This window comes from Pyrgilauda ruficollis, unplaced genomic scaffold (assembly GCF_017590135.1).
Source record: "Pyrgilauda ruficollis isolate IOZ18807 unplaced genomic scaffold, ASM1759013v1 scaffold9, whole genome shotgun sequence".
NCBI lineage: Eukaryota > Metazoa > Chordata > Aves > Passeriformes > Passeridae > Pyrgilauda > Pyrgilauda ruficollis.
In genome coordinates this window covers 2045096-2071612 of record NW_024531043.1, presented here as the reverse complement: position 1 = coordinate 2071612, position 26517 = coordinate 2045096, and the positions used below count along the sequence as shown (strand labels likewise).

Below are 26517 nucleotides of genomic sequence, written 5' to 3'. Positions count from 1 at the left end.
CTAACTAATGTTTGAAATGTAGTGCTTGGCACCACCCAGCCATTTCTCCTGCCACTCTCAAGCCTCATCATGGCCTTGACTTTGTTCTTGATTTGTGCTGCTAGTTCATGGAGGGATTTTTTTCAGTGGAGGTTCTCCAGCAGATAAGCTGTAGTTAGAGTGCAAATGACACTGTCCTTTTGATGCTAAGAATTAATTTTGTTTTCTATAAAATTACACAAAGTTGAAAAACATGATGTGCATCTGACTAAGGGACAAAATTCCATTTTGGCTGCTGGTATCTGTCTTGCTCAGATGATATTGGGGGGACACACAAACAGGCAATAACATGTAGACTTCAGCGTGGGGCACTACATATTTTCTAATGTTTTACTTCACCCACTTCTACTTTGTGTATTTATACATACTGGAACTTACAATTTTTGCTCTCAGACTTTAAATTAGAATTCCTGCTTTGGGTAGGTTGAATCTCATAACTCTCTTCCTGTGTCATGTCTTTTGCATTTATGGTGATTAGTGACTGTACTTCTTGTGTGCTGTTATTGCTTGGACTGTTCTGAGACCCCATTTATTAGATGTGCAGTTCCATAATATCTTACAGATATCCTTTAGTTAGAATTGTGCTCAGGACAGTAAATCTCACAGCATCAGGTCATTTATCTGTGCATGTGTGACACATATATCCAGAGCTGTGCTAAGCCTTCCTTAATACAGATCCATATCTGTTTGTGTCCAGCTGACAGAAGTTCACTGATACATTTTTAAAGTATCTGCCTCAGTTGGTATTTGAGACATATCTTACCTATCAGCTGATGTCTCTGGAAGATAACGTGAAGTAATGCACATTAACACTGCAGTAATGCAGTATTCCTGAATTACTGTCCCCTTTGTCCCTGTGCCCTCCCACATATATTTGAGCCATCCCTTTTGCCATTTCATCCCTTGACCTCACTGTCCCCATGACACAGCTCCTGCTCCACTGAGGACAGGCCAAGGCTGACCTGTGCTCCACATGGCTGTTCCACTTCATTGTCACAGCAATGTTCCATAGGGCATGGCTGGCTTCCTGGGGAGCATCCTGTGGGGAAGGCTTTCCTAAATGGCACCTAATGAATAACTGAGCTAGAGAAGTGTCTCACTGGGGAGTCTGTCAGCAGTGCTACACACTGCCACTCTGCTCTTGTTTCCACAGATTTCAGGGAGTGTTGTAATGGAATGGTGTTTTCAGAATGACTGGTAGAGAAGAAAGAATTCTGTTTTGCAAAAAGTTGATATTTCTTATCTATATTGGTAGCTGTGTCCAGATGACTGGTAGTTTTTAATCATATTACATGTATATGGAACACTACAAAGTTACTGAGTTTTCTGACTTTAGGACACTTCATGTTTTGTAGATACGTAATTCTATATATGTAATTATATTTAATGAGATGTCTGAAGTGTCAGTCAGTACTAAAGACAAGAATGAAAAACCATGGAAGGTTAGGCACACCAACAACTTTTTCTAGTCAACTCCCCCTGAGAAGATCATGATGTGGGGAAAGAAATGTTTGTGGAGGCCAGAAGTTTTATTACAAGGCAATCTGCCATTTTTATTATGGTTACCATTTGCAATTAAAAATAAGCAGCAGTTAAGATGAACAATTGGATTTTTAATTTGAATAACCTTATTTGAATTGAAGTAAATATGCCAGTCAAAGCAAAGGCAGAGGTAAAACCACTTATTTTACTGTGCAAGTCTAGAGTTTGGATTTAAATTGTATAGTGTGCCTCACAGTAAGCCTTAGCTTTGTTCATGTTCTTCCTCATATTGCTTTCCTTCTACGACCATGTGAGCCTCTCATTAATAGAGAGAAACACACAGAATGTTAGACACCTTCTAAAGAAAAGAAAAGTCCTCTGGGCCTGTATTTTTCAAAAAAAGTTTCTGATTCAGTCCATTCCATTCTGAGGCAGTTCTTCTGGAGTAAATAGCTTCCAGGTAGCCAACTCTCACAGGAAGAAAATAGCAGTTCAGCTGCTGTGACGTTCAAATCCCTTGAGATATCTGTGGAAATTCTTCTCCTGGAGGAAGAGCTGCAGACTTGAGATGACAGCAATGATGGGCAGGAGAGCACAGAGTCTCTAAAATGACTGTGGGTGCTTGGTGTTCATGGTGGCTGGACTCTCTCCATCAGTCCTTTCAGCTCTATTGCTGCTGAAAGGCAATCTGAAATGGTTGAAGCCTGTCAAACGAGACACTACACAAGGACAACATGGCACTGTGCATGGGAACCTGGCAAGGTTTGGTTATTCAGTTGAATCTAGAGAAACAAAGAATTTATCTCCTATTCCACTAAATTTTTTCTTTAATCTGTTGTGGATTGAACACTAGCCAGAGACAGCAAGCCAAGAACTTCACTGTTCCCATTTCAGCGCTGTAAAAACATACTCAGAAATCATAGAGAGAGAGGATCACAGGTCTTTCCTTTCTCTGCGGTCAGCAGAGTGTTTATAAATTCTACATGTGTGCTTTAGTTGCTCTGTTAAGAGGAGATTTGCACATCAGCACGTTAAGCCAAAATGCTCATGATTCACACAAGTCTATCCTGTTAATATCAGCCCTTACCACTTTTCAGAGCTTCCCAGAGTGGAGTGCTTGAGAAAGAAGCTGGTTTGGCAAAATGGGAACCTTGTAAGTGACAGATAGGAAAGCTGACAGTCCATTTGGAGCAACTTGTTAGTCAGAAAATGGCAAATGTCTTTTTTTTTCCCTACTTTTTTACAAAAACCTGATTCCCCCTCATGGTCAGTCAAAGCCTGGTGCAGAAGGTATAATCCTCTGTGACATGATTTGGAGTCGCTGGAATATGCTTGTTTTTAAAGTTTAGCTTATTGAATTCTTCTGTGATTTCCATGATTGATTTCCCTTTTGTTTCTGGAAGGAACAGGTGGATAATCATCCCTGAAGTGAAAAGTACCACCATAAAGATGAGGAAGCAGAAGTGCTTCAGTCTTTCCTGCAGGGAAGAACAAAGTGAGAAAGAAAGCAGGATTAGCATATCTTTGCTTTAGTCACTTTCTTGGCATGTTTTTTGTATTTGAGTCCCACAATGCCTTAAGTTTTAGCTTTTACATTTTTCAGATCCTGAAGCCTATTTGTGTATAACTCTGAACTGATATAGAGTGTTAGTTAGCTCTCTTCACATTTTGGGCAGACAGAACAATCCTTCCAGGCCTGAGAGCCAAGGTCACCAACACAGCCTCGGGCCCTGAAAAGCATAAACCAAAGGGAATGGGGTAGAGGGAGCCAGGGGAACTGATGACTTCATTACGTGGATCTATAATTGGACAATTAACCTCAGACATGCAAATGGACCAAACGTAAATCAGTCTGAGAAACTCGTGACCATTGTCCACCTTTGGTGTAGCCTCTGTGAGACTTTTGCACTGCCCAAGGTGTGTCCTTTGAAGGCCTTTAATACCTACTTCATTCTTTTAGCTCTGTCTAACCTCTGCTCCAGGTAGCCTCTCAAGGCATCACCCAAAGTATTTTGAATTGGATAAGGATTTCTCTCCATTTTGACCTTTGACAAATATTTCAGTCTGAATGAGTCTCTTGGGTAAATCAGGGCCCTCCGGTTGCGGCCGTGGGCGCGGGAGCGCGGTGCCGGGAGCGCCGCAGGCCGAGGCAGCCGTGCCCCTCGGCGGAGCGGGCACTCACCACGATGAACGGGAACGTGGTGCCGATCACAAACACCCCCAGCCAGTTCAGAACGGCGCTGATCACGAAGGCAGGGGGTCTGCAGGACAGCTTGAAAATTTCAACCCTGGTGGAAACTGTGGCACCACCTGGAAGGAAAGAAGAACGAGAATTGTTTCTTGTTTGATGAGCTTGGCTTCCACATTTGGATTGGGTGTTACTGTTACACAGTCAGCAAATTCTGCTAGAATGGACTGCCATCAGTGCCAGAACTGCGCAGTGGCATTGAGTATTCTGCTCTTTGTTACAAAAGAAAATGTTTGTGGCTTCTAATAAACTGCTAGGCATCAGTGTATGAAAGCAATAAAATACTCAAATAAATTTAATAAACTGCTGGACACCAGTTTATTAAGGTGGTAAAATATTCAAATAAATTTTTGGGGACATCCAAGAATTAAGTAGTTGACACTTGAGAAAGCCTGACATCATCTCATGAAAAAAGATGTATCAGGATAGAATGACAATTATTATTGATAAAATGAATTTTCAGTGTAATTCTGCTAGATTACCAATGAGTGATCTTCCCAGATTTATTTCCTGGGCATTTCAGTTATGTTTTGAAGTCACAGGATTTCAACTGTTTTGAGTTAGGAAAATAATTCAACCCTGCCATATGGGAAGGCAAATATTTAGAAAATTATTAGCCTTTATAAAATACAATTTAATGAGTAGCAGGCAATAAATACTAGGAAAAAAATTATTCCAAAGTAGGTCTTCTGCACTGCTGTCTATGTGGGATAAGATGTAACATTATACAACATGGAAATCAACTCTTTCTTTTCTTATCTTTTTTTCCCCTAGCATTTAAAAAAATCTTTTACCCATCTGCTTTTGCTCTATTTTTGCTGTATTTTTCCAGTGTGCTCCTTTTCTATTTTTAGCAAAACTCAAACCTGATGGTATTGAATTTTATGAATAATTGGACACACAGTGTTTAAATGACTGCAATGTTATGTTAAATGAATTTACTTATGCTAAATATTATGCAATATATGGCAGTATTTTCCTAACCCTATTAATAAGCTCACATGACTCAATTCCTCTATTTCCTTTGATGGAGAACTTACCTGGCCCAACAGCAAAGACAACTGTAAACAGGATAATGAGAGCAAGGCTGCAGTATGGCATCCAGAAGTACCAGTCCTGGGGGAAAAAAGCCATAACTAACTTCTTGTTAAAAACTGTTACCAGCCCTAGGTGAGGAATGCTCCTGCTTTTCCAACACTGTCACCTCCAGAAAGAAATACTCAGTGTGTGGGAGCGGAGAGCTGTGAGTGCTTTACTCCGTGGATGGAGGAGCTGAGATCTTTGTTAGATGAGCAGACAGGTCTGCCAGTGCAGAGCAGCTGCAAATCTAGGGAGGCTTCTGTTAAATCAAGTCTGAAGAGTTCTTCTGCACCCTGTTCTTTCTTTTTGACCTCATAGTGCTTCCTCTGATCCTTAGGGATATGAGAAGGACAAATCACATCTTTCTTAACTTTTGTTAAGTTAAAATTTAAAAACTGGTAGTGAAAAGCAATTTTTATAGATCTTAGTCAAGGAGAAATGAGACTCGATGCTTTAGGAAAAAAATATTTCTCTCTCCTATGTTTGAGAGCTTTCATGAATGAAACAAAACCAGAAGTCTGCTGCCACCTTGCTTCCAGGTCAGTTTTGCAGTGTACAGAGTAGCTCTGGATGAGTGCTGGTAACACAGAACTGGTACCTGGTACCCAGTAACACAGGTGATTTGCTTCTGAAAAAGCTACAGCAATGACACAGAGGTATCACTGTTTGAGAAGTGAACTGGTCTCCAGTCTGTGAACAGAGAGTGCCTTCCCACAATTATCTGCAGCAAAGTTCAGTTTCAAACTAACTGCTGCCAAAGGCCTGGGTTTTGCTGTTACTTGTTAAAAACAGCATGAATAGAGAGGACCATTTTCCTACAACTGCCTTGTGGTCTGTGCTGGCTGGTGTTTGGTGTTTGCAGTCTGATGAAGTCAGGAACCAGTCTCCCAGTGTTTTATACATTCCTTGCTGAGGTCGTGGGATCATGTTGAAAGGAAGGCAGGAGTACAAGAGACTACTGGCTAAGAGAGAGTTTAATCCTACATATAGACAAGCTTGATCTAAGCCTCACTTTCTCAGCAATGTGGTCCTGCCAGTGAGCTTTAGACCAGAAATAGAATAGACAGAACAATCTGCTGTGAGCAGAATTTCCTTACCTGCAGGGACAGAGTCACAGTGATAGCAGCTAGCAGTGAACCCATGATCCAGTAGCCTCCTCTTAGGAGCACTTTCCTGCCCAGCCTCTCAATGATGGAGCTCTGAAGGACAGAAATCACATCAGTGTTGGTGCTGGAGAGCAGTGTGCTCCACTCCCCGGTAATGTGACTTACACAGACTACAGCAGCTACAAGTTCAGAGAGTCCAATAGAGAGGGTCATATAGGAGGCCATTTTTTCATCAAAGCCAGCTGCCTGGAGGACTTCAAAAGTATAAAAATAAATCTGGAAAAAAAAATCAAACAGTAAGAGAAGAAAATAATTGATTTCTTATCCAAACTTGTGTGACACTGCCCTAGATATCAGCTGCTAATCAGGGAGCATGCAGCTCAGCTTTGGAGTGAGCTGGAATTCTGTACTCGTTTTGGTAGTATTCACTCTGTCAGCAGACAAAAATATTATAAAGCATTATATAATTAATTCATTAATGAGTTTAATAAAAGATAAAATGCTGGCATAATTGGATCTCCAGCTACTACAATGCAATTAGGTTTGCAAACTCCTGATTTAGGTGCTTTCAGAAACAGCCAAGTATATCTTGTTTTCAGAGCCCATCCAAAAATATCATTGTAGGATAGTCCCAAGAAAGAAGAACATGGGTTATGGAGTCATGAGGGGGCAAACCAAACATCTTTTCAAGTATCTCTGCTGGTGTTTGGAGATAGGCTGAGGTGATAAATATTCCAGTTTAAGCTGTATTAGATTCAGCTGGGTATTTCCTTTACAGATGCTGCTGCATCATGGTGTTAGAGGTAGGAGGGTCATGCAAAGCTGTGACTTCAGAAGGACTGCAGAAAAGCAGGGCTGTGAGGAAGAGCAGAGCTTCAGAAGCTGCAGAACAGGGAGCATGCTTGTGGTTAGCTTTAAGGGCAGAGTGAGCAGCCTACTGTCCCAATATCTCAGGGTGCTAAGAGCCAGGGGATAAATAGCAGCAGTTGCAGTGAGCAGTCACATAAAACTACAGATTTTGCCAGTAGAGAGTGTGGGCTCATTCCTAAGAGTGAGCTCTGGAGCTCTGCAATGGCTCCCAAAGGTGGCTGCTCAGTGAGCCTAACTACAGAGGCAGGTAACTCCAGCAAGGACGAGAGCTGGCCAGAGGCATGTCACACAGAGAGCCCAGCCAAGCTTTGTGGCTGCTGCTGTCCTGTAGAAGGGCTGGCAGACAGCAAGGTTTGGGCTGAGAAGCCTGAGAAAAATGGAGGAAGCTCCTGTGAGCTGTGATAGCTCGGGACTTTAAGGGGGAAATACACTCAACTGCATTGATGCCACATAGCTGAATTGTGGCGGTCAGGGTAACTATCATGTACAGCTGCCAACGGAAAGCTGGTTCTTTCACTAGTTCCAGGACACTCAAGATCTTGGTGTTTTTCATTGTTGCTTTCTCTTTCATGATGTCATCAATCTCTGCTTGGTGTTGGCCTTCACCCCAAAGCTGCCTTATGGCTGTGAAGAAGGAGAGCGAGACCTGCCATGTTAATTCGTCTCTGTTTGTTCCCTGAGGTTTCTGAGCAGGGGATACAAGTGTCTGGCAGCCCACTGTGCATGGGCTGGGGCTGTGCTGAGAGGCAGAGATGTCTTACAGGGTGTTCCAGAGCCCTGATCCCCTCCTGCTTAGCGGGACCTGCTGGGAGAGAAGGGCCTAGTGGGGTGTACAAGGGCTCCCTCCCTGCCCATGGGGCCACTGTTCTGCCTTCCTCCTTCTCTCAGGGTGTGAGCAGGGTACACAGCCAATAACCAGAACTAAGGGGTGCCCAATGGAGCCCTGCAGTGCAAACAGCTAATTTTCATTTATTACTTAGCATTAATCATCAGACTGACAGTGCAGGTGGTGTCAGATAAATGCGAAAGGTTTTGTAACACAGAGCTGTAGAGGGAAGTAGTTTTGTACTCTATGTGGGGACTACAACAATAATGGACTTAGTAGGTATTCACAGAGCCATGTGGGAAATGAGCAGGGAGAAACTTTGTCCTACTTATTTTTTTCTATATAGGTAAAGCAAGCATCACAAAATGATTCTGAGTCAAGTGAGGAACAGGAGCCTGAAGCCCTCAGTTACCTTTTTTGCAGCCTTCCTGGTCTCCTTTCTGCATGAGGAGATAGGGTGGGGACTCTGGGAAGAAGGGAAGTGTGACCAGCTGGACCAGTGCTGGGAGGCCACAGGAGGCCATCAGCACGGGCCACAGTGACTGGCTGCCCAGCAGCTCCCTGGCAGGGAGAAAATGGGGGTTAGAGTTCATTGCATCTGCTTTGAGGAGAGAAAGGAAGGGATGGAAAAGCAGAGGGAGAAGCAAAACGTGGAAGGGATCCAGAAATTAATTGTATGGGTAATCAAGTGCATTATACCTTTGTCCTGAAATTTGCCCTATGGCTTTTCCCAACGTCCAAAAGAAAGAGGAAGTAGAGTTTGCAAATCCACGGAGCTTCCTAGGGGAAATTTCTCCAACATATTGGTGATGTAGAGGAACACAAAGACCTTGAGGTGAAGAGGGAATTATGGGAGAGAAGAAAGAAGACATGACCGTTGGAAATCCAGTTATATCCACTGGATGTAAATAATTAAGTTTTACAGAATACAGCTGTTTCTGGCACAATCCTCCACTCACATCTGAGACTTTCAGTACTAGATTTTTTAACTCTTTACACAAAAGTGTTTGTCCTCTTTGCAGAGTGCAGTTTCCCGATCTTAAGAAATGTACAGTTTTCCCTTTGAAGTGTAGGTGTAGCCTCATCATAAGATCTCCAGTGAACCTTAACATGTTTTAAAGGACACCAGGTATGCAAGTGTATAATTAAACACTTTTTAGCAGTATTTAATATGCTTGTAGTTAACACACATAATCTCAACCTTTTCTGACATAATGCTTTTGAAGAGCTGTATGGTAGACTCATGGCAAATTATCACATATAGTGCTACAGTCAATGTTGATTTGTATGTGATTTAGGTGGAGACATGAGTATTTCTTTTCTGCTATCCAGCAATAATTTTTATTATTTCAGGCAGAATTGATGTTTCCAGTTATATTTATTGACTCAGATATGCTAAATGCTAGTCTGGGAAAAGAAGCTTTTTCTTGATATGGTGGTCACAGCCCCTTTTATTTGTTTCAAACGCAACATGTTCTTCTTTTGGCTGTATGTGATGGCAAAGCTATCTCTTCTGATTGCAGTCTCTTTAACAAAAAATCAGATTTTTGAATGGGGTATGATATAGATTCTAGAACAGAGCAAGGCCCCTGTTGGTGAGCTGTTCTCGAAATACAGCCATAGCTCTTCAACACATCTCTTTGTCAGAGAAGCAATGTACAAAATCTGGTTATTTGAAAAATAGGCATTAACCTCTAAGTTAACTCTTTAATAAGATAAAAGAGGCATCCCTGTGAATATGCAAACAATAGAAAGGCAAGTTTTGTGTAAGGAAAAATACAAAAAAAATACTGATAGCAGCACAGGATGTTTTTACTGCCTGTAGTTTACTTGCCAGGAGTAATTTTGCTTTATCAAGCCCAGATCTCTGTACTAACCAAGGACTTACTACTTGGAATACTCCTCCTTATGAAAATACTAGCTTTAAACTGTATACCTTTCAGTACTGCTAGCTAAATTTAAGAAAATATTATACATATTTTTCCTTCAGAAAATCCCATTTGTTTCATGAGGTATCAAAACATTTCTGACATCTCTGAATACTCATACACTTGGCAAAGCTGAATTTCACTTGATATCAGTGAAACTGATAATAATTATGCTCTTTATGGCAGAGCATTATAGAAAATCTTCTTACAAATGGTCACTGACTTCAACATTTTGTTTTCTTAGTGGAGGTTTATTATTTACTTTGAAAAAAGATTTGAAAAAAGTAAAATTTTGTGAGATTCAGCTGACCTGTGGGAGAAGTCACTCACCTGCACTTACTCCACACATGAAGCGTCCAATTAGAATCATCTCAAAGGACTGGGATATTTTACTGCAGCCCATGATAGATGCTGCCACTATCATCAGCACGTTGTTACACAAGAGACATTTCTTTCTATAAGTGCAAGAAAATGAAAATAATTTTTGTGGCTCAGAAAGGAAATGGCACTTAATGCCAGGCAGGAAGTTGGCTGAAGTTGTCTTGATGATGTTTTGAAAATACACATATGTGGTCCAGGACAAAATAAGCACTGGGTACTTTGGACTCATGGTGTGCCTTGGCATGTGGCTGCACCTGGGAGTTTGGGAACACTTCTGGGGTGTGTAGCAGAGAAAACTCTGAAAGCACTTCTGTGCTTGAACATCCACTGTGAAACACATTATTGCAGCTCCAACAAGGATGTGAATGCTTCTGTGTTTTGAGTAGCACTTTCCAGAACCCATTCTGACTTCAGCCAGGTGCTGCCTTTCCCCATTGCTGAGATTAACCCAGCCTGAGGAGCTGTGGCTGGTGTGACAGGCTGGCAGCACAGTCCATGCCACAGGACATGGGCAGGAAGCAGGAGAATCAGCTGCCACCACAGCTAAGCTGGCTGTACTACCACTGAGTCTTAAAACCTGTCTCATTTAAAACCTCAACTATCTTTTTTTAAGCTAAGATTGAAGTGACAAATCGTCTTTGAGCATACATACTTGCCAAATTTGACAGTGAGGTATCTGCTTCCTGAAGAACCCAAGAGACCTCCTATGCCAAAGATGGACACAGTGATAGACCACAGCAGCAGGAGGTTATCCTGCTGGATGGGATAGCCATAGCGCTCCAGCCAAGTTTCATTGATGAAAGCCTTCACATGCTGAGACAGAAAAAATAAAATCATTAACAATACCTATTATTAACAATAACAGCAGGGCAGGTATTTTATCATATTTACAAAGTAATTTTGTTGCTTCAGCTGGAGTTACTATTTCACATAGGCTTTAGAAGTGTGTATTAGCTAAGACATAGTATAATAGGGTGTGCTATGCTCATTCTGCCATTAGAAGTTCAATCTTTGGGATTTTTATCCTTGAAATCTGAGGAAGCAAGGCATGGACTGGTACTAAAGAATAGTGTAAACAGTACTACAAAGTTCTGCAAATGAGTTGTGGGTTTTCTCTGACATACCTGCCAAGAATACCACATTACACAGAGCCTGTTCAGTGCGATTCCTAAATACTTTTTCACTCAGAACTTAGTGCTCTGAAGCCAGAAAATAATGCTTTTCCACTAAGGTGATGTCTACAAAATAACAATGTCTTCCCTCTAGACTTCAGTGCCCTTAATGGAAGTTTTTCCTGTGATCAGTGGAGAGAAGCAGACTTTTCCTAGAGCATGGCTCACTTGTTCTATTTTTCTGTGAGGATGGATAAAATAAAAATGTCACCTGAAACCATTGAAGAAGACACATGTGCTATAATATTTTAGGGGAGACTGATGCCACCCTAGTTAGTGTGTGTCTTCTGAGGGACACTTCTATCAACAACTCTCCTGTTTGCAACACTGCTCCTCATGATAGCACAGCATAGCAAATGGGAAATGAGAGGAGAAAACTGTGCTCAAACCCTTTCTGAATGCCAGAGCAGCAGCCTCAGGCAGCATGGAGACCCAGTGCTCTCATTAACCACAGTGCCAGGTGCATCTTTGCCTACCTGAGACATGTAGGTGATGGTAGAAATTTGAAAGCCGATTTGGAATGTGCCACCGATCCCCAGGACAGTGATCATGCGAAAGAGCCCCCGGTACTGAACCTGCAGAGGTAGAACAAAATCTTCTGAAGTTTGTACCCACATCAGGCTGTTGTCACAATGTCTTTCATTCTCCAGAAGCATCTCATTTGTTCAGGGGATTTTCAGGTAGGAACGTTCCCTCTGCTTGTCCTGATGTGAGATGTACATCCTCCTGTGATTTCCCTACATCATCTCAAGGAAGTGCAGCTTCCACAAACATCCTTGTCAAGGCACCATGGCTTCTAGCATCCAGTCCTGTTCCCTGCCTCTCAAAACCTCTGCTGCCATGTCTTGCACTAAATAATTAGACTTATTTTAAAAAGCACTTTTTTTTTTTTTTACCAGGTAAGCAAAGCAAATTATGTTTCTAGATAAGCAAGTATTTTCCAGTCCATGAAAACATGTAAGACACATTAACATATTGATAAAAATATGGTAAAGATGGATGGCAAAGCTTATGAAGTGCTGTAATACCTCTAAACAGTGGGCAGAACCACTTCCAAGATGCTTGTAGCAAACCCTTGTTGTTATCAAGACACCAGTTTTGTTTTCTTTGAAGCCCCAGTAGCACACGAAAATGTCCCAGATGTAAATAGGCCACCAAGCACTTACCAGGTTTGAAAGGAAACCAGTCATCTCTGCCTGAGGGCCGGCTGTCCAGCTTGTGGTGTGTCTTTGTCATCACAGGCTTGTGTCTCTCTGTCTCCTGCCTGCTGCTACGGCACTGGGCATTTGGCTTCAGGGATCAGAGTTAAATTTTGACTATTTCATCTTCACTCACTTATATTTACTTCGACTGGCCAAAGTTAACACTGCCAGATTAAATATTTCAGGAAATAATTACATCTAGTCCAGTCTCCAGGGGGAAAGCTTCAAAGCAGAGAAAATTTGCATCTGGGGACCAGTGAGGGCTTTGGAAAGGGAAACAAGAAGAGTTCAGGCAAAACAATCCAAACAGGTTTCCAGGAACAGTAAAATGCTTTACTTCTATGATATACACTAGTGTGTATATATGCCACAATCTGCAGAAAACAAAAAGCACCTGGTATAAGGTTTAGCTACTGTTATTTATTAATAAGTATGTGGTGTACTGTTCTGTTTCAGGTTCTTTGATAATGTTAATATTGTAATTAGAAGAAAAATAAGCAAATTTCAAAGGCTCATTTTGCTGTTCTGGCCTCATGAATCAGTTAGATTGTGCTGAGGAAGGGTATTTGTTGTCTGGTGTTTATGGGGATGTTGACCAGTTGTGGTGAAAAACAGTAAGAGACTAAGACTCATGAAAGTTGTCAAAAAAGGTAAATATGCCCTAATGAATTGGGATAGGATCATGGGGATCTTCCTCCCTCAGGTTTCAGCTTTGACACAGAATGGCTCCAAAATCAGTGTTGCAGGCAGTGAAAAATCACCTTTGATTCCCAGAGGCTCCTTTTACATAGGTAAAGCTCCAGCTGTAGCTCTGTGTAGCTTCCACTGCAGCCAGCACTGGGAAAGAGAGCTTGGTTTGCCTGTGGCTTTCCTGTGTGGCTGATGCCCTGTGCTTCTCCTGTGTGGTTGATACCCTGTGCTTTCTTCTCCTGTGTGGTTGATACCCTGTGCTTCTCCTGTGTGGTTGATACCCTGTGCTTTTCTTGCCTTCAAAGTCTTTGCTCATTCTCCTCATGCCAAGGGACTGTCCTGGTGGGGACAAATGGGGCAATGGGTTTATACTGAGATCCTCAGTAAATGCTCAAGCTCACCCTCCGTTGTATTTTCAGTTTATAAAACACAGAAGGTAATTATTTACAGAGGGGTTCACTGCAAATCCTGTGAGTCTAAATAAATGAGAAAAAAGTGCATGTTAATATTAAAACCTTGGTGACTTGTGTAACTCCAACTATTGTCTGTATAACTGCATAGCAAATGCTGTTTTTCCTGGCTGGCAGTAGTGTTTAGAATGATTTGGCATTTTTTGTATTTTCTCTTGAACACTGACATTGTAACTACTTGCATATCTCTTGGCTATTGTTTCAAAATGTCAATGTTTCCTTTTGATTACGTATTTTTTCTCAAATTGTGGTGAGGTGTAAGGAGGCTGTCATAAGGATTCACCCCTTGAAAATCATTACTGAGGACCTCAAATAGCAGCATATCCCACCAGCTCACAGTGAAATTTCTCTTCTATTTTGAGGGATTTCTGGTGATTCTGAGCCATGGTACTATTTCACCTTATTACAATTTTAGGAGAAATTAATTCTAGGAGCTTACTTTTTAGATTTTTGTGAAATTAATGAAGTTGACCATTTCTGTTGGAAATGTCACCTATATTCTTGAAAAAGCTGCTACACTGGCAGTTGTGCATGATTTCATGTTTAAAGAATTATTACTGAGTTAAGGAGATCTTGTAATGTTTTTTTTTTTTAATAGAGCTGTAAGAAATGCTTGCTGTGAAATGGACAAACACATGAACCCCACCTCCATGAGGTGTGTCAAACAGTTTTGTGTAAAGAGCTGAAAATCAGGCTTGGTTCTAAGCCAGCTTGAGTCACACTGGACTCATTGAGGGTGACTGAAGCCATCTGCAGTTTAATTTCACACCTAGAGAAACTCAGTGGTTTCTTTTAGATTTGATTTGAGTTTGTTACAATCCAAAACTCAAAATGAAATTCTGAATAACAAAATCATGGGCACTGGAACTAAAGATGTTTAGGTACAAAACACGTTCTGAGTGAAATCTAAGACTTTAACATAGCATACCTTTTATATAACAATGACTTGTTGATTGCTGACTGTTCTTTCAAGATCATATGAGAGTGACTCTCATTTGTGAAGATTTCAGTTGTATGTGTGAAAAAATATTGGTATCTTTTCTCGTAATAGAAAACAATAATTTGCCTTTGTCTTGCAGTCTGCAAGCATCAAGGTCTTTTAAGACCTCATATATGGTCTTTCTGCTGACCACTTGCTGTTGGTGTTACTTCCTCAAGGGAAGTATTTCCTGTAAAGGAATGAGGTCTCCTAAAATCTAACATGCCAAATTCATCATTATTTTCATTTAAAAGTTTTCCTTTGTTTCTGGAATGAAGAGGAAGATAAAGATGTTGAGCTGATGAGGATCTCAGCAAAGGTAAGGAAGAAGAAATAGATGAGGATTTCCTGCAAATAAATCAGAGAAAGAAAATTTTATTTTATTTTTTTGCTCCTCCTTTTACAGCATTTTGAACATGATGACAAAATGATGACAATGAAGGCAAAGTTTAACTTCATGAAATCCAGTTTGTTTGGTTACTGTGACATGATATGCTCCAATCTTTAGGTGTGAAACAGCAATTGAAATAAAATAGTTAAAATTTTCTTCTTTCCTGAAGTCAAGATAGGGAGGGTGAGTAGTCAAAATAATTTGAGATGTCTCTTGCAGATGTATGAGTGAAAGGCCTTGGGATAGGATTAAAACAACTCACAAACATTAATATTGGCAGGTTAATAATCAATTCTCTGGTTTATCAGTAACTGCAAGAGATGCAGCAATAGTGAGCACTTGGGAGAGCAGGGCTCCCGAGGTCTGGCTCTTTGGACTGGTGTGGTTTGGGAGGATGAATGCAGGAGATGGAAAGGCCATGAAGCAGAGGAGGAGCCCAGCCAAGCTCCCTGGCTTCTTGCAGGAGGCACTGGAGCTGTATCAGAGCCAGCCACTTCACAGGAAGGGACAGAGGGATCCAAGGTAGCTTTTTAAACCAGCCTTGGTGCTGTGTGACAGGGATGAACAGTCTCTCTGCAGTGTTCCAGCTGTGCTTCTGCTGAGAGCAGCTCCTGCAAAAGGACCAGCAAAGAGAGAAATCAGAGAGAAGGAGCTGAGACATGAAAGTGGAAATTACTGCAGAAGAACACACCACTGATCTGGTACAGTGCCAATGGTGAGCACTGATCCCAAGGGCTATTTTTCCATCTGTCTATTGAGTTAGCAACTCTATGGCTTTAATGTGTGCTCAGCCCAGTTCAGAGGTACTGCCACCTGCAATTGCATTTCACTGTGGAACCTGGGCAGACTGGGAAAGAACAGCATGGAAGAAGAGAAATGTTACATTTGTAATCCATTTGGCCTCATGCTGTCCTTGTCTCTCACGGGAGACACAGGCATTAGAAATTCCCCTGGATAGCACTGCAAGCTGCACTGTCAGAGAGGGCAGAGGGAAGAGGGCATGGCAGCAACATCTGTTGAGTGTAGATACTGATGTGTTTGTTACCTGAGCAGTGTACTCAGAGGCAGCTATAGGCAAGCTCTTATCCTTTTTTGTGCAAAGAGGAGTGGGGGAAAAAAAAGTCAACAGAAGAAATTTGCAATTGGATTTGTGAAGCACCCTTTACATTTTGACCCCACTATCAATGGTCCTGAAGATGCTGTATCTGCTTTTTTTGTCATGGAGGAAGATTTGTTCATAGAGGTTTGAAAGGGACTTGTGAGGGATCCACCAGCTCCCAAGACAAGGAGCATTACAACCACTGGTACTGAACATGCAAGGAGCAGTTCAAGTTCATCATAGAAGAAGCTGTGATATCATAGCCCTTGCATTTCTAGGATATTGGCTTGTTTGATGATGCTTAAACCATCTCAGCAGAACATGCAAAGCATAAATGCAAAAAAAGATCAGCCAGATAAAGGTTCTGGATTTTCAGTTTTGCTGTTTTTCTTCACATTAACTAACTAAACCATTCACAAAACCTTTCTTTTCAAATGTGCCATTTCATAACATTAGCAGGCTACCAGCTAGGAGAGTAGCCTGATAGTATCACACTTGGACATGGAAGCAAGCAGGTAAAAATGGTACAGAAATACCTCACCATCTAAGAAGTACAGGAATTTAATTTCTAATTTTTTTAAAGTAGTTTTTCTAACCAGCTGGAACTTCCTTCAAAGTTTCCATGATGATTTAGACTTTTGATTTTTAAATTTTAAATGTTAGCTCTAATTTTAAAGGATTATCCCCTGCCCACCCTATTATTTTGAAAGAAGTTTGTAAATATGTAATGCATTATCTTTAGGAATGGCAATTGCAACAGGAAACCTCTCAGTTCTTTTGAAAGTTAATGCTGCCAGCTGCAGTACTCACCACTTCTGGAAGGAGTTTGTCCATCTACATCAGGAGTGTGGCTGATCCCAGGCAGACAGAGCTCTGTCAGACTGAGGAAGTGTTTTCTCCCATACCTCCTCTGCACCTTCAGCTTAAGTAGCCATCCTACTCTGAGGCTGAGGTTAATGTTTACTTCGTATGATTTCTGTTGATTTATGCTTTTGTAGCAATTGGACAATGCTTAAAATGGGTGGATTAAATGTTTCAGTCTCTCAACAGGAGAGGGCCCTCTGAATGGGAGCATTCACCATCACGAGTACTCTCTCTTTTGATACAGGGAGTGATAAAGGGAGTGCATCTAAAGCCTAAATCAGGTTTCAATTGCTGGAACACACACTGGCACTTTAATATCAGAGCTTCTTCTGTGGTTATTCCTTGAGAAGCAGTGAGTATATTATTTGAAATTTTTAAATAGAAAACTCCCTAAAACTCAACACTAATTCAGACCTCAGCACAATAATAATAAATAAGAATGGGTAAACTACAGAAAGAAAGGACTTATGGTCCTGCTAAAGAGGAGGCATGAAATACCTTGGTAGAAAAAGGAAAAATAATTGATCATCCTATACAAAGGCAGAAAAGTTTGGGGAGGGAAGCGATTGGACACTGCAGTGTCCAGCAGGACTGGCGGCCCTTGAGCAGCACAGTGCAGGGAGCACTGAAGTGTAGGATTGTGGGTGGTGTGCAGCAGCAAAGTGCAGGCTGTCCTAGAGCAGCACACAGCCAGCAGATACTGGATAGCACAACTTCTCCCTTTTTTTGAGCAGTTACTTTTTATAAAATGGGCTGAATTTTCAAGCTGTCTACTTTCTCAAAATCTTACTCTCTGTCTCTCTCCAGAGTTCTTTTCTTCCAGCTCTCAGCACCGTGTGTGTACTTGTTAACCCTTGTGCCATCCATGAGGCACCAGAATATATTACAAGAACTTCCTCCTGATTTTGCTACAACTGATCTGCATGGAGAGTGCAGCCAATTTGCTCCAGAGGATGCAAGTGAGAGTTCTCCTCTACCAAATGCCTGGGGATCAGGGCTGATCCCTGACAGTCATAGAGACAATCAGGACATGCAGTTACTTCATGGCAGCTCAAGGAAATAGATGTTATTCTACCTGGCATTTGCATTCTACCTGGCATTTGTTCTACCTGGTATTTGTATTCTTCCTGGTATTTGTTCATGTGCAGCGTTCACATTCAACGCTAAGTCCTTTACAGTGTGATAGCATAAAGAAATGACATGAAAATTGTTTGCAAGAACTATGGCTATGTTTAATCCTATCTTCATCCTGCTCTTAATCCTGAGCAGAACTTTCTTACCAAGTAAGAAACATAGACACAAATCTTGCTGCTTTAAAGTGATAGCAATGGAGAAAAACTTGAAATACAGTTGACATGTTATGCCAGAACAGTGGAAATTACTTATGGTGGCATATCAGAGCTTGGTGCAAAATGTCTTTTCTTCAGCAGCATACATCTCCACAGCCTGATGGCTTTTCCTCTTAAACTGGCAGTTTTTGAATTTTTCTGTGATTTCAGACGTTGACTTCCCTTTTGTTTCTGGGAGGAACAGGTAGATAAGAACCACTGAAATGATCAGGACAGCAACAAAGATGAGGAAGCAAAAAGGACCAAGTAGCATCTGGAGATAAAAAATAGAACAAGATGAGTGATTTCCTTGGCAACACTTGCACCTATAGATTCTTGAAACTTGTTGATTTGTTCCTGTGAAATAAGGAATAGGCTCATTTTACAGAAACAATATTTATTTATCTTTTCAATCTGTTCTTGGGGCAGCAAGTGGTTTCTGAAGTACTTGGAAATGTTTTATATAAATGGCCTCCATATGCCATAGCAACAAGAGATTCACAGTTTTGATCATCTACAAGTCATTTCATCCTACTCCCTGTCCAGATCAGCCTAGAAATCCAGATTAAATTGACAGAGCCAAAGAGAAGATTTGAATCCAATTACATACTACAGCAAAGGGGAAAACCATTCCAGTGAAGGTGAGGCCCAGCCAAATGACGATTCCACCAATTACAAAAGCAGAGGCCCTTGTTGACAGGGTGAAGATTTCATTCATGACAGCCACAACAGCTCCAGCTGAGAGGAAAAAAAACAACATTAAAAAGTGATAGAAACATTAATAATTGACCACTGTAATTGACCACTTCCCATAGAAGATACCTCAGCTCTGCTACTGTGGGAATTCTGTCATGCTTTCAAGACATTCATGGCTGTCAGGTACAATCCTTACAACACTAAAAACTGACATTTTAATTTGGAGACTTTAGTAATTACTGTTATGTTTAGTCAGAGAACTTCCAGAGTAAATCCTGGTCTTAGATGAGTGAGGTTCTACCAGAGAGCTGCAATTTTGGGTCTGGTGTCACTGATGTAGGTGACTAAGGATGATATTAAGAGAGGACAAGAAAGGACAGAGCAGTGCTAAGAGGCAGATTATGCATGCTGTCAGGTGTCAGTCTTTCACAGAGTATGATTTTACAGGTAAGTTGAGAAAACTCTGATATTTTAGAAAAGCCTACCTCTGCCCTTGGCAGAGATCAGCCATCTGAACCTCTATGCACTGAATAGTATTCACACTGCAAAACAAGTCTTCATGAACTGATTAACAAGGATTTATTTGGTTTGAACCCATAAACCAGTGAGAGAAAACAGGGTCCTGATTTATCTGGGTGTAAAAGGTTTCTTAAAGAAATTGTTTCTTGGGTAATTAATTCATCAAAAGTTGAGATTCCCTCAATCTCAGTCTCAACTAAGCTGTTGATTTTCAAAGATATATTCATGCATTCTAGTTCTACTTCCATACATTCATGGCCTATACTTATCCCTGTGGTCCAAGCTTTCCTGATGCTTTTATTGTGGTGCTCACCTGGTCCTAGTCCATAAGCAATGATGAACAGAAAGATGAGAATAACACTGCAGTACCGCAGCCAGAGGAACTGATCCTAGACAAAGGCAAAGGGAGGGAAGAGAACAAAAATCAATTTTATAGCTGTAACACAGCTGATCCAAGCACAGGAGCAGCAATATTTGGGAAAAAGCCCATGATGCTGAGCTGTGTAATTGATGCTCTAGACCTGCTTATCTTTCCTTACTGAACCAGAAGCAGCTGGTGGTGTCATGTCTAGAGAAGACATTCTGACCTGCTGGTTTGGACAGGAGAGCAAAGGCTGCTGTCCTGCACAGAGAATTCTGATGCAGGTCCACTCGTGCAGAGACATTTTCTTACACTCAGCAGAAGGCTCGTTTCAAGCAACACCAGGATCAGTGCCATCAGCAAATAACCCCCACACAGGAGCATTCGGCGTCCAAACCGATCGATTATGGAGCTCTGAGGAATAGAAACAAATATTGCCTACCACTGGAAGCATGGCAAAATCCACCTGTGAGCCATCCCACAAATAAAGCATTCACCTTGAGTTCTTTTTATGTCAAAGAACACAAATCTTATTGGTACCAACTTTGTTATTTTATTGAATTCCTTCTACACACTCTAATACTATGAATTACCATCACTGCCCAGCATTGCAGCTACTTCTTAAACACTGTAATTGATGGAAGCATGGTACAGCTCCATTTGAAGGTATAGCTATGCACAAATATGTGGAAATGAGTGCACATATTTATGTTTGAATGACACTTTGTAAGGGATTCTTATAAGAAATTAAGATGAATGAAGATGGGATGAAACACATGAAAGTTGGGACGAGACTTGCAGTGGATGGTGACAACCTCTGTACAGATTTATGCAGCACCACAGAAAAATTCTTTGGTTCATAAGGAGAAGATTCATTTGCTTCAAAGAAGAATACTTTAATTCTTAAAACCCCAGGAAGCTCTGACTTACACAGAATATGATAGAGATGAGTTCAGAGATTGAAACTCCTAGAGATACATATGGGATTATGCTTTCCTGGAGGTTGGCTGTTTCAAAAATTTCTGAGGTGTAAAAGGTGATCTGGGAAATAAGAAAAATTAAGCACAATTAATAGATGTGATATGTGCTCATCCAGGATCACTTACAACTGGATATGTCCTCACTGCAAAACCAGAAATACATTACTGGGCCTTAGTAGAGGTAACATAACTGCTCCAGATGTGAGAAATCGAAAGGTTAATGGCAATCAAGGAAACATATTTGTAAAGGGGGGGAAAAAAAGGAAAAAAAAAGTAGTTGAAAGGAGCATATTGCCTGTAAGACATGGGAAAATGTGATGTTTTGGCAAACAGGAAAAGGAAAGGGACAAGACAAGAGAAAGAAAAGCAAATCTCAGTCTTAGCACACCAGACATTGTCAAGCAAACTGTTGATTCTGATCTTTTCCAATTGCTAAACAGAAACTGCTCATCTGCAGCATCCCTGAGGGAATGGGCACCATCTCCCTGCCAACAGAATGCAGAGGGAATTCCATTGCTGGCAGCTGGAATGAACCACCTCCAGCACAGGCTGAACCAGGGCTTATGGAGAGACCTCCAGACAAGTGAGAACATGAAGGGGATGACTGCCAGCTTGGGCTGCACTGGGCTCAACCAGCTTTATGTGGAAACTGCTGAAAGGATAAATGCTTCATGGATAAATGTCCTTTCTCAAATGAAACTAAACTGGATGGCAATAGCTGGCCATCTGCTACTGCAGAAGTCAAAGAAAGAGGTGCTGGGTTGCTGTAATTTAGGATACTTGTAACCCTTTCGTCTACAGATTCCTTGGTTGTACCACCAGGGGAATGAAGGCACAGTGCCCTTATAGGAACTTAGACTGAGTTGGAGCTCTTGTATTCCCACCTGAGAAGCTCCCTGAAAGGTATGAACAGGTGTCAGGCAGTGGGCTCTGTGTGAGGAGGAATAATGCAGACCCAGAGGAAAGGGACAAGTTGGCATTGTGGTAATTTGGAGACTTAATAGCAGATCCAAGCATGGAAATAGGGCATACTCAACTGCACTCAGGCCACAGAGCTGCAGGCTCAGCAAAAGGAGGAGCATGGTACACAGCTGTGGGTGCACAGATCGTTCTCTCAGCACCTCTAGGACATTCATGATTTTGGTGCCTTTTGTTATAGCCTTTTCCTTCATCAAGTCATCAAATTCTGTGTGATAATTCCCTTCTCCCCAGAGTTGCTTCATGGCTACAGAAGAGACAGAATGAAGTATACTCCTCCATCATTTGATCCACTCATAATTCTGTGTTTTTCAGCTTTTAATGACATTAAACATTTGCACTTGAGTTCATGCTTTGATTCATCAGTTACTGAGCAAAGGACTGGAAGGAACATCACTTACTGGAACATGGTGAAAGTGCCCTGGAAAATGCTGTAGCAGTTAGGGGTAGATCTTAAATATCTCTGATGACTCTGCTTGGTCTGGAGGACTTTAATCATGCAATTATCAAGAAATCTGTGGCTGGCTAATAGAAAAGCCAATTCCTGCTGTTAGATTCACTTTCCCAAGAGTTTTGACCTAACAAACTAAGGATATAAAGTTTTATTTTACCTTTCAAGCAACCAGCTTTGTCTTCTTTTTGCAGCAAGAGATAGGGCGGGGACTCAGGAAAGAATGGCAAAAAGATCAGTTGAATCAATGCCACCAGCCCAGAGAAGGACAATAGCACATTCCACATGTCTTCAGTTCCTAAAAGTTCTCTATGAAAGCATGTTAAAATCTATTTATAGTCCAGTAAAAATACAGTTTATAACTAAATAGGGATTTTCTAAATTCTAGGCTAGCTAAAGAGACCCAAAATACATAGAGTCATTGAAAAGTTCAATTGAAATAGATGATGTTTAGGTTAGTGACAGGAAAATAGACTTATACTTTATTTCTTCTGCTAGACTGACATTTTTCTTAGACTTTTAATTTCTGAAGGTCAAAATATTCCCACAACAGCTCTCTGAACCAACACTGCAACTCTGCATGAAATTATCAAGAAATTAGCAAAACTTTTAGATCTCACAAGTTTACTAAGAATATTTACATACAATCTTTTCTTATTAACTGCACCTTCAGAGACTGAGTCTTCCTCTCCCAAGAGAAAGGCCTTTCTGTCCCCAGGGAACGAACATGGAAACCTCAGTGACTTGTATGGGGTAGATGCCTTCTCTTTGACTGCTGTAGTTAAGCAAAATTAAACCCCACTCTTGGTGTATGTCTGATTCCAGGACTGGGAGAACATCACTTCCCTGCTATATAGAAGAAAAATAAATATAAAACAGGCAGAAAAGGAGTAGCACAGGCACCTTAATCCAAGAATTCGTGCTACAGTTTTTCCTAGTGCAAGAAACACTGTGGAGGTCACGTTTATAAGTCCACGCAGCTTCTTAGGTGAGATCTCTCCAGCATACTGAACATGGGCATTCATATGTATTCCTAAAGGGAGAAGACAGGAGAGTGCTAAAGCTGTGGAAAGAAAGAGACAGGGTCCCTTTTCAGTTCCCCTTCAGCTCTGTCCTCTCTCTTCTGAACCCTCTCCCATATATCCTCTGCAATAATGGGCTGAAAATGTACCTTTTATTTCAATCAAGATGTTTAGCTAATCCATCAGATCTCTCTGCAAGAGCTCTTGAAGGCAAAGGACAGCTCATCTTCCCTTGTCCCAGTCTGTTCCTTGTTCCACTGGCTTCCAGAACATTCCTGGGCACTCCCAGCAGGAAGATTTCTGTACCCACCCCAAAGAAGTCCCACTACCATGGGCCAGGGGGGAGTCCTACCAGCAGCCATGCCCTCGAGGAAGCGCCCAGCCAGGATCATCTCAAAGGCCTTGGCTCTCCTGCTGCAGGCAGTGAGCAGCGCTGCTGTTATCAGCACCACGTCGTTGAGCAGCAGACTTTTCTTCCTGCAACAGTGAGCAAAACCTGGGTATGATCCATGTTTTACTTCTTCTTCCTTGACTGATGTTTGACTCTTCTCCTCTGGCTTACAGACTGAAGCCATGGCCACGTTTAACCCACTGCTTATAGGACAACCAAATCTGGTTATAAAAAGGCATGATGTTATCGAATTCAGGCAACCCCGACGAAGGGGAGAGATGAGGAGGACTCCATCTTATCAGAAGGCTAATTAATTACTTTATTATACTATATTATTCTATAATATATTACACTAAATTACATGGCATCTAAACTGAATCTGCCAAGCACTAATCTCTGCACACAACTGCACCCCACTGCACTCATCTCGTTACTCTCTCGTGACTGTCACGGACAGTCCCAACACACACACACACACACTTGGCCCTGCTAGGCCAAGGAAACAAAACACCATCACTCTGGGTAAACAATCTCCATACTGCATTCTACTTTGGCACAGCACAGGCACAGCAAATGATAAGAATTTTTTTTCCCTTTCTCTGAGGTTCAGAGAATGTGAATCTCAGAAATATTCTTGGGAAGAATTGTGCCTTGCTTTTCTCTGTGAAGAGAAATGTGGCGACATGATGTCTTTGCAGAGGAGGGCAAAGGGAGAAGCTGGATTCCTCTTACTCGCTGTGTGAGCAAACCATGAGGCTGAAGGAAACTCCTGCAGGGTAAAATGTCAGCAAAACTACGGGAATTGTATGTCAACAAAAGCTGTGACAAGGGAATCAGAAATACCTGCATGTTCTTATCTCTCCAATGCACCTTGGTTTCCCTTTACGTGCTGGGTAAATTCTGCGGCAGCAGGGGGCAGTGAAATTCTGGTATCCCTTCTTTTACTTGACTAATATTTAATAGCTTCTCCTGTTACAGCCCTGGGTAGCGAGGTGCTGGGAAATTACTTACTTTCCAAATTTTGCAGTCAGGTAGCCACTCCACAGACACCCTATCATGCCACCCATGCAGTACACAGACACGATGAGGGACCACAGCAGCATCAGGGTCTCCTGAGGCAGCGCAGAACCGTATCGCTCCAGCCAAGTTTCATTGATAAACTTCTGAATGTACTGGGACAAAAAAGAGATTTTTGTTCCACCAAGGCACTAATCATAAAGTTCTTCATAATGTTTACAATTTACTGAATGTACTGGGACAAAAAAGAGATTTTTGTTCCACCAAGGCACTAAAGTTCTTCATAATATTTACAATTTTAAAAAATTAGATTAATAGTTGTGATTAAAAGCATGACTATAGGATGTTTGTTTGCAAATAAGGATTGCTATTTCCTCTCATACGGCCTAATAGTGTACAAGCATCTTTCAAAAATTAATTATACTCTTTAGTGTGTTGAATCCTACCTCTCCCACACCAAAAAATTAGGACCTTATATTCTTTATAGTAAAGTGCACATGTTCTTGTGGCCAGTAATGGATATAAAGAGAAAAGGGCTGAGCTGAAGTCTGACTCCATCAGCTATTTTTGGGGTTTTTTTCCTCCGTGGCATACACTTTAAGGAGGTATCTCAATATGCTGGTTCCACAAACTTCCGGGGGGAGTTGTCTTTGGAGCACAGCTCCTTGCAGTCATGCACACTTTGACAGTGACAGTATGGCATTGGAAACAGCTGGCAATAAACTGACACAACAACATCTAAAAGCTTTTGTCACTCATCTGTAAAGTGCAAGGCCCAGGACCATGAGGAACAGTTAGAAATGGGATTTTCTTTTCTCCAGCTTTGCCTACCGGAGAAGTGTAATTGATGACAGACATTTGGAAACCAGAGAGGTGGGTTCCACCAATCCCCAGCACCACAATCATCAGCAACAGCCTTCGGTATTGAACCTGCCAAAGAGAACGAAACACATCCTAAGCTCCTGATACCAGCACACCTTCCAGACCATGAGATAATTTACAGCACCTTACACCTTCACACTTCTATGACTAAGAAACCTTTAACATGCAAAAACCCATCTTGAATTTCACAATAATCAAGCAAAATTCATTTGTTAAATCTTTAAAATACACATCTGCACATTCTGCTATGTTCCTCTCCCAGCTATTAGCAATATGAAAAGATACATTCTCTAATTCTGTTTCTGCTAACATTCTTCTGCTAACCACAGAAAACAAAAATCATGAAAGCCTTGTTGAGATCATTTGTGTTTACCTTTGTACTAGAAAGAAGCTACAGCTTTCTTGAATCCCTTTTTACTTTCACCTTTGCCTCCTCAGGGACAGTGTTCACCGTTTTTCAGAGATGACTCACGTCTGTCTTCTCAAAACTTTTTTTTTACATTTCACTTTTATCAACCCTGTGTGAAATGACATTTTAGAGGCCCTATCTGAATGACTCCTATTGGAAATGCTGTGTTTCCATGATGTACACTGAATTTCAGAGCATTTCTCACAAGCACAAATGTTTTCAGGCATTTAGTCAGGTCACATTTTAAACTCATGAGTATCCTCAATTGTCCTTGAGAGCACAGAGCCATAGAGTGGGGGAGTTTTTTCTGTTTCGTGTTTTTCATTGATACTGTGTTCTCTTTCTCCCCCCAAATTCCAATCTTTCCTAGTTTCCAAGGTCCTCTTTTAAACCTCTAACTGTTTTGCATTTCTAATGTATTTTTTGCAGATGCCATTTAGTCAGTCATTGCTCAACCAGTGTTGTCCCAAGCTCTGTTGCTCATTTTTATTACAAGAAGTATTCCCTTCGCTGCAATCTTAGACCATGCTGCTGTTAGTGACCAGGGCTAGAACACAAGAGTTTGGATACTCACCAGGTCTGAGAGGAAACCAGCCATTTCCCCTTGAAACCCTGCCCGCTCTGAGAGCCCTTGTCAAGACTGCCAGATGAGAGAG

General features: G+C 41.4%; 1 protein-coding gene across 1 annotated transcript; it reads right to left on the bottom strand.

The window, feature by feature from the left end:
* Positions 1 to 2792: 2792 nt before the first annotated feature.
* Positions 2793 to 26492, bottom strand: LOC121365144 (solute carrier family 2, facilitated glucose transporter member 11-like). The gene is made up of 21 exons (XM_041489116.1): positions 26436 to 26492; positions 25402 to 25500; positions 24565 to 24725; positions 23515 to 23639; positions 23044 to 23173; positions 22301 to 22449; positions 21749 to 21936; positions 20662 to 20772; positions 19684 to 19759; positions 12299 to 12339; positions 11609 to 11707; positions 10613 to 10773; positions 9910 to 10034; positions 8351 to 8480; positions 8064 to 8212; positions 7262 to 7449; positions 6121 to 6231; positions 5947 to 6048; positions 4810 to 4885; positions 3704 to 3831; positions 2793 to 2999 (listed from the first exon to the last, which is right to left on the bottom strand). Exons 1-21 carry the CDS (start codon positions 26457 to 26459, stop codon positions 2793 to 2795), a joined length of 2580 nt encoding a protein of 859 aa, XP_041345050.1. The 5' UTR covers positions 26460 to 26492.
* Positions 26493 to 26517: the final 25 nt, after the last annotated feature.

Bases quoted from the DNA above. Each gene is read 5' to 3' on its own strand.
- LOC121365144 (XM_041489116.1), bottom strand. From the start codon at position 26,459: ATGGCTGGTTTCCTCTCAGACCTG. The intron at 25,501-26,435 runs GTGAGTATCCAA...TCTCTTTGGCAG, and splicing joins CTGGTTTCCTCTCAGACCTG to GTTCAATACCGAAGGCTGTT. The intron at 10,035-10,612 runs GTATGTATGCTC...TTGCACTTATAG, and splicing joins CTCACTGTCAAATTTGGCAA to AAAGAAATGTCTCTTGTGTA.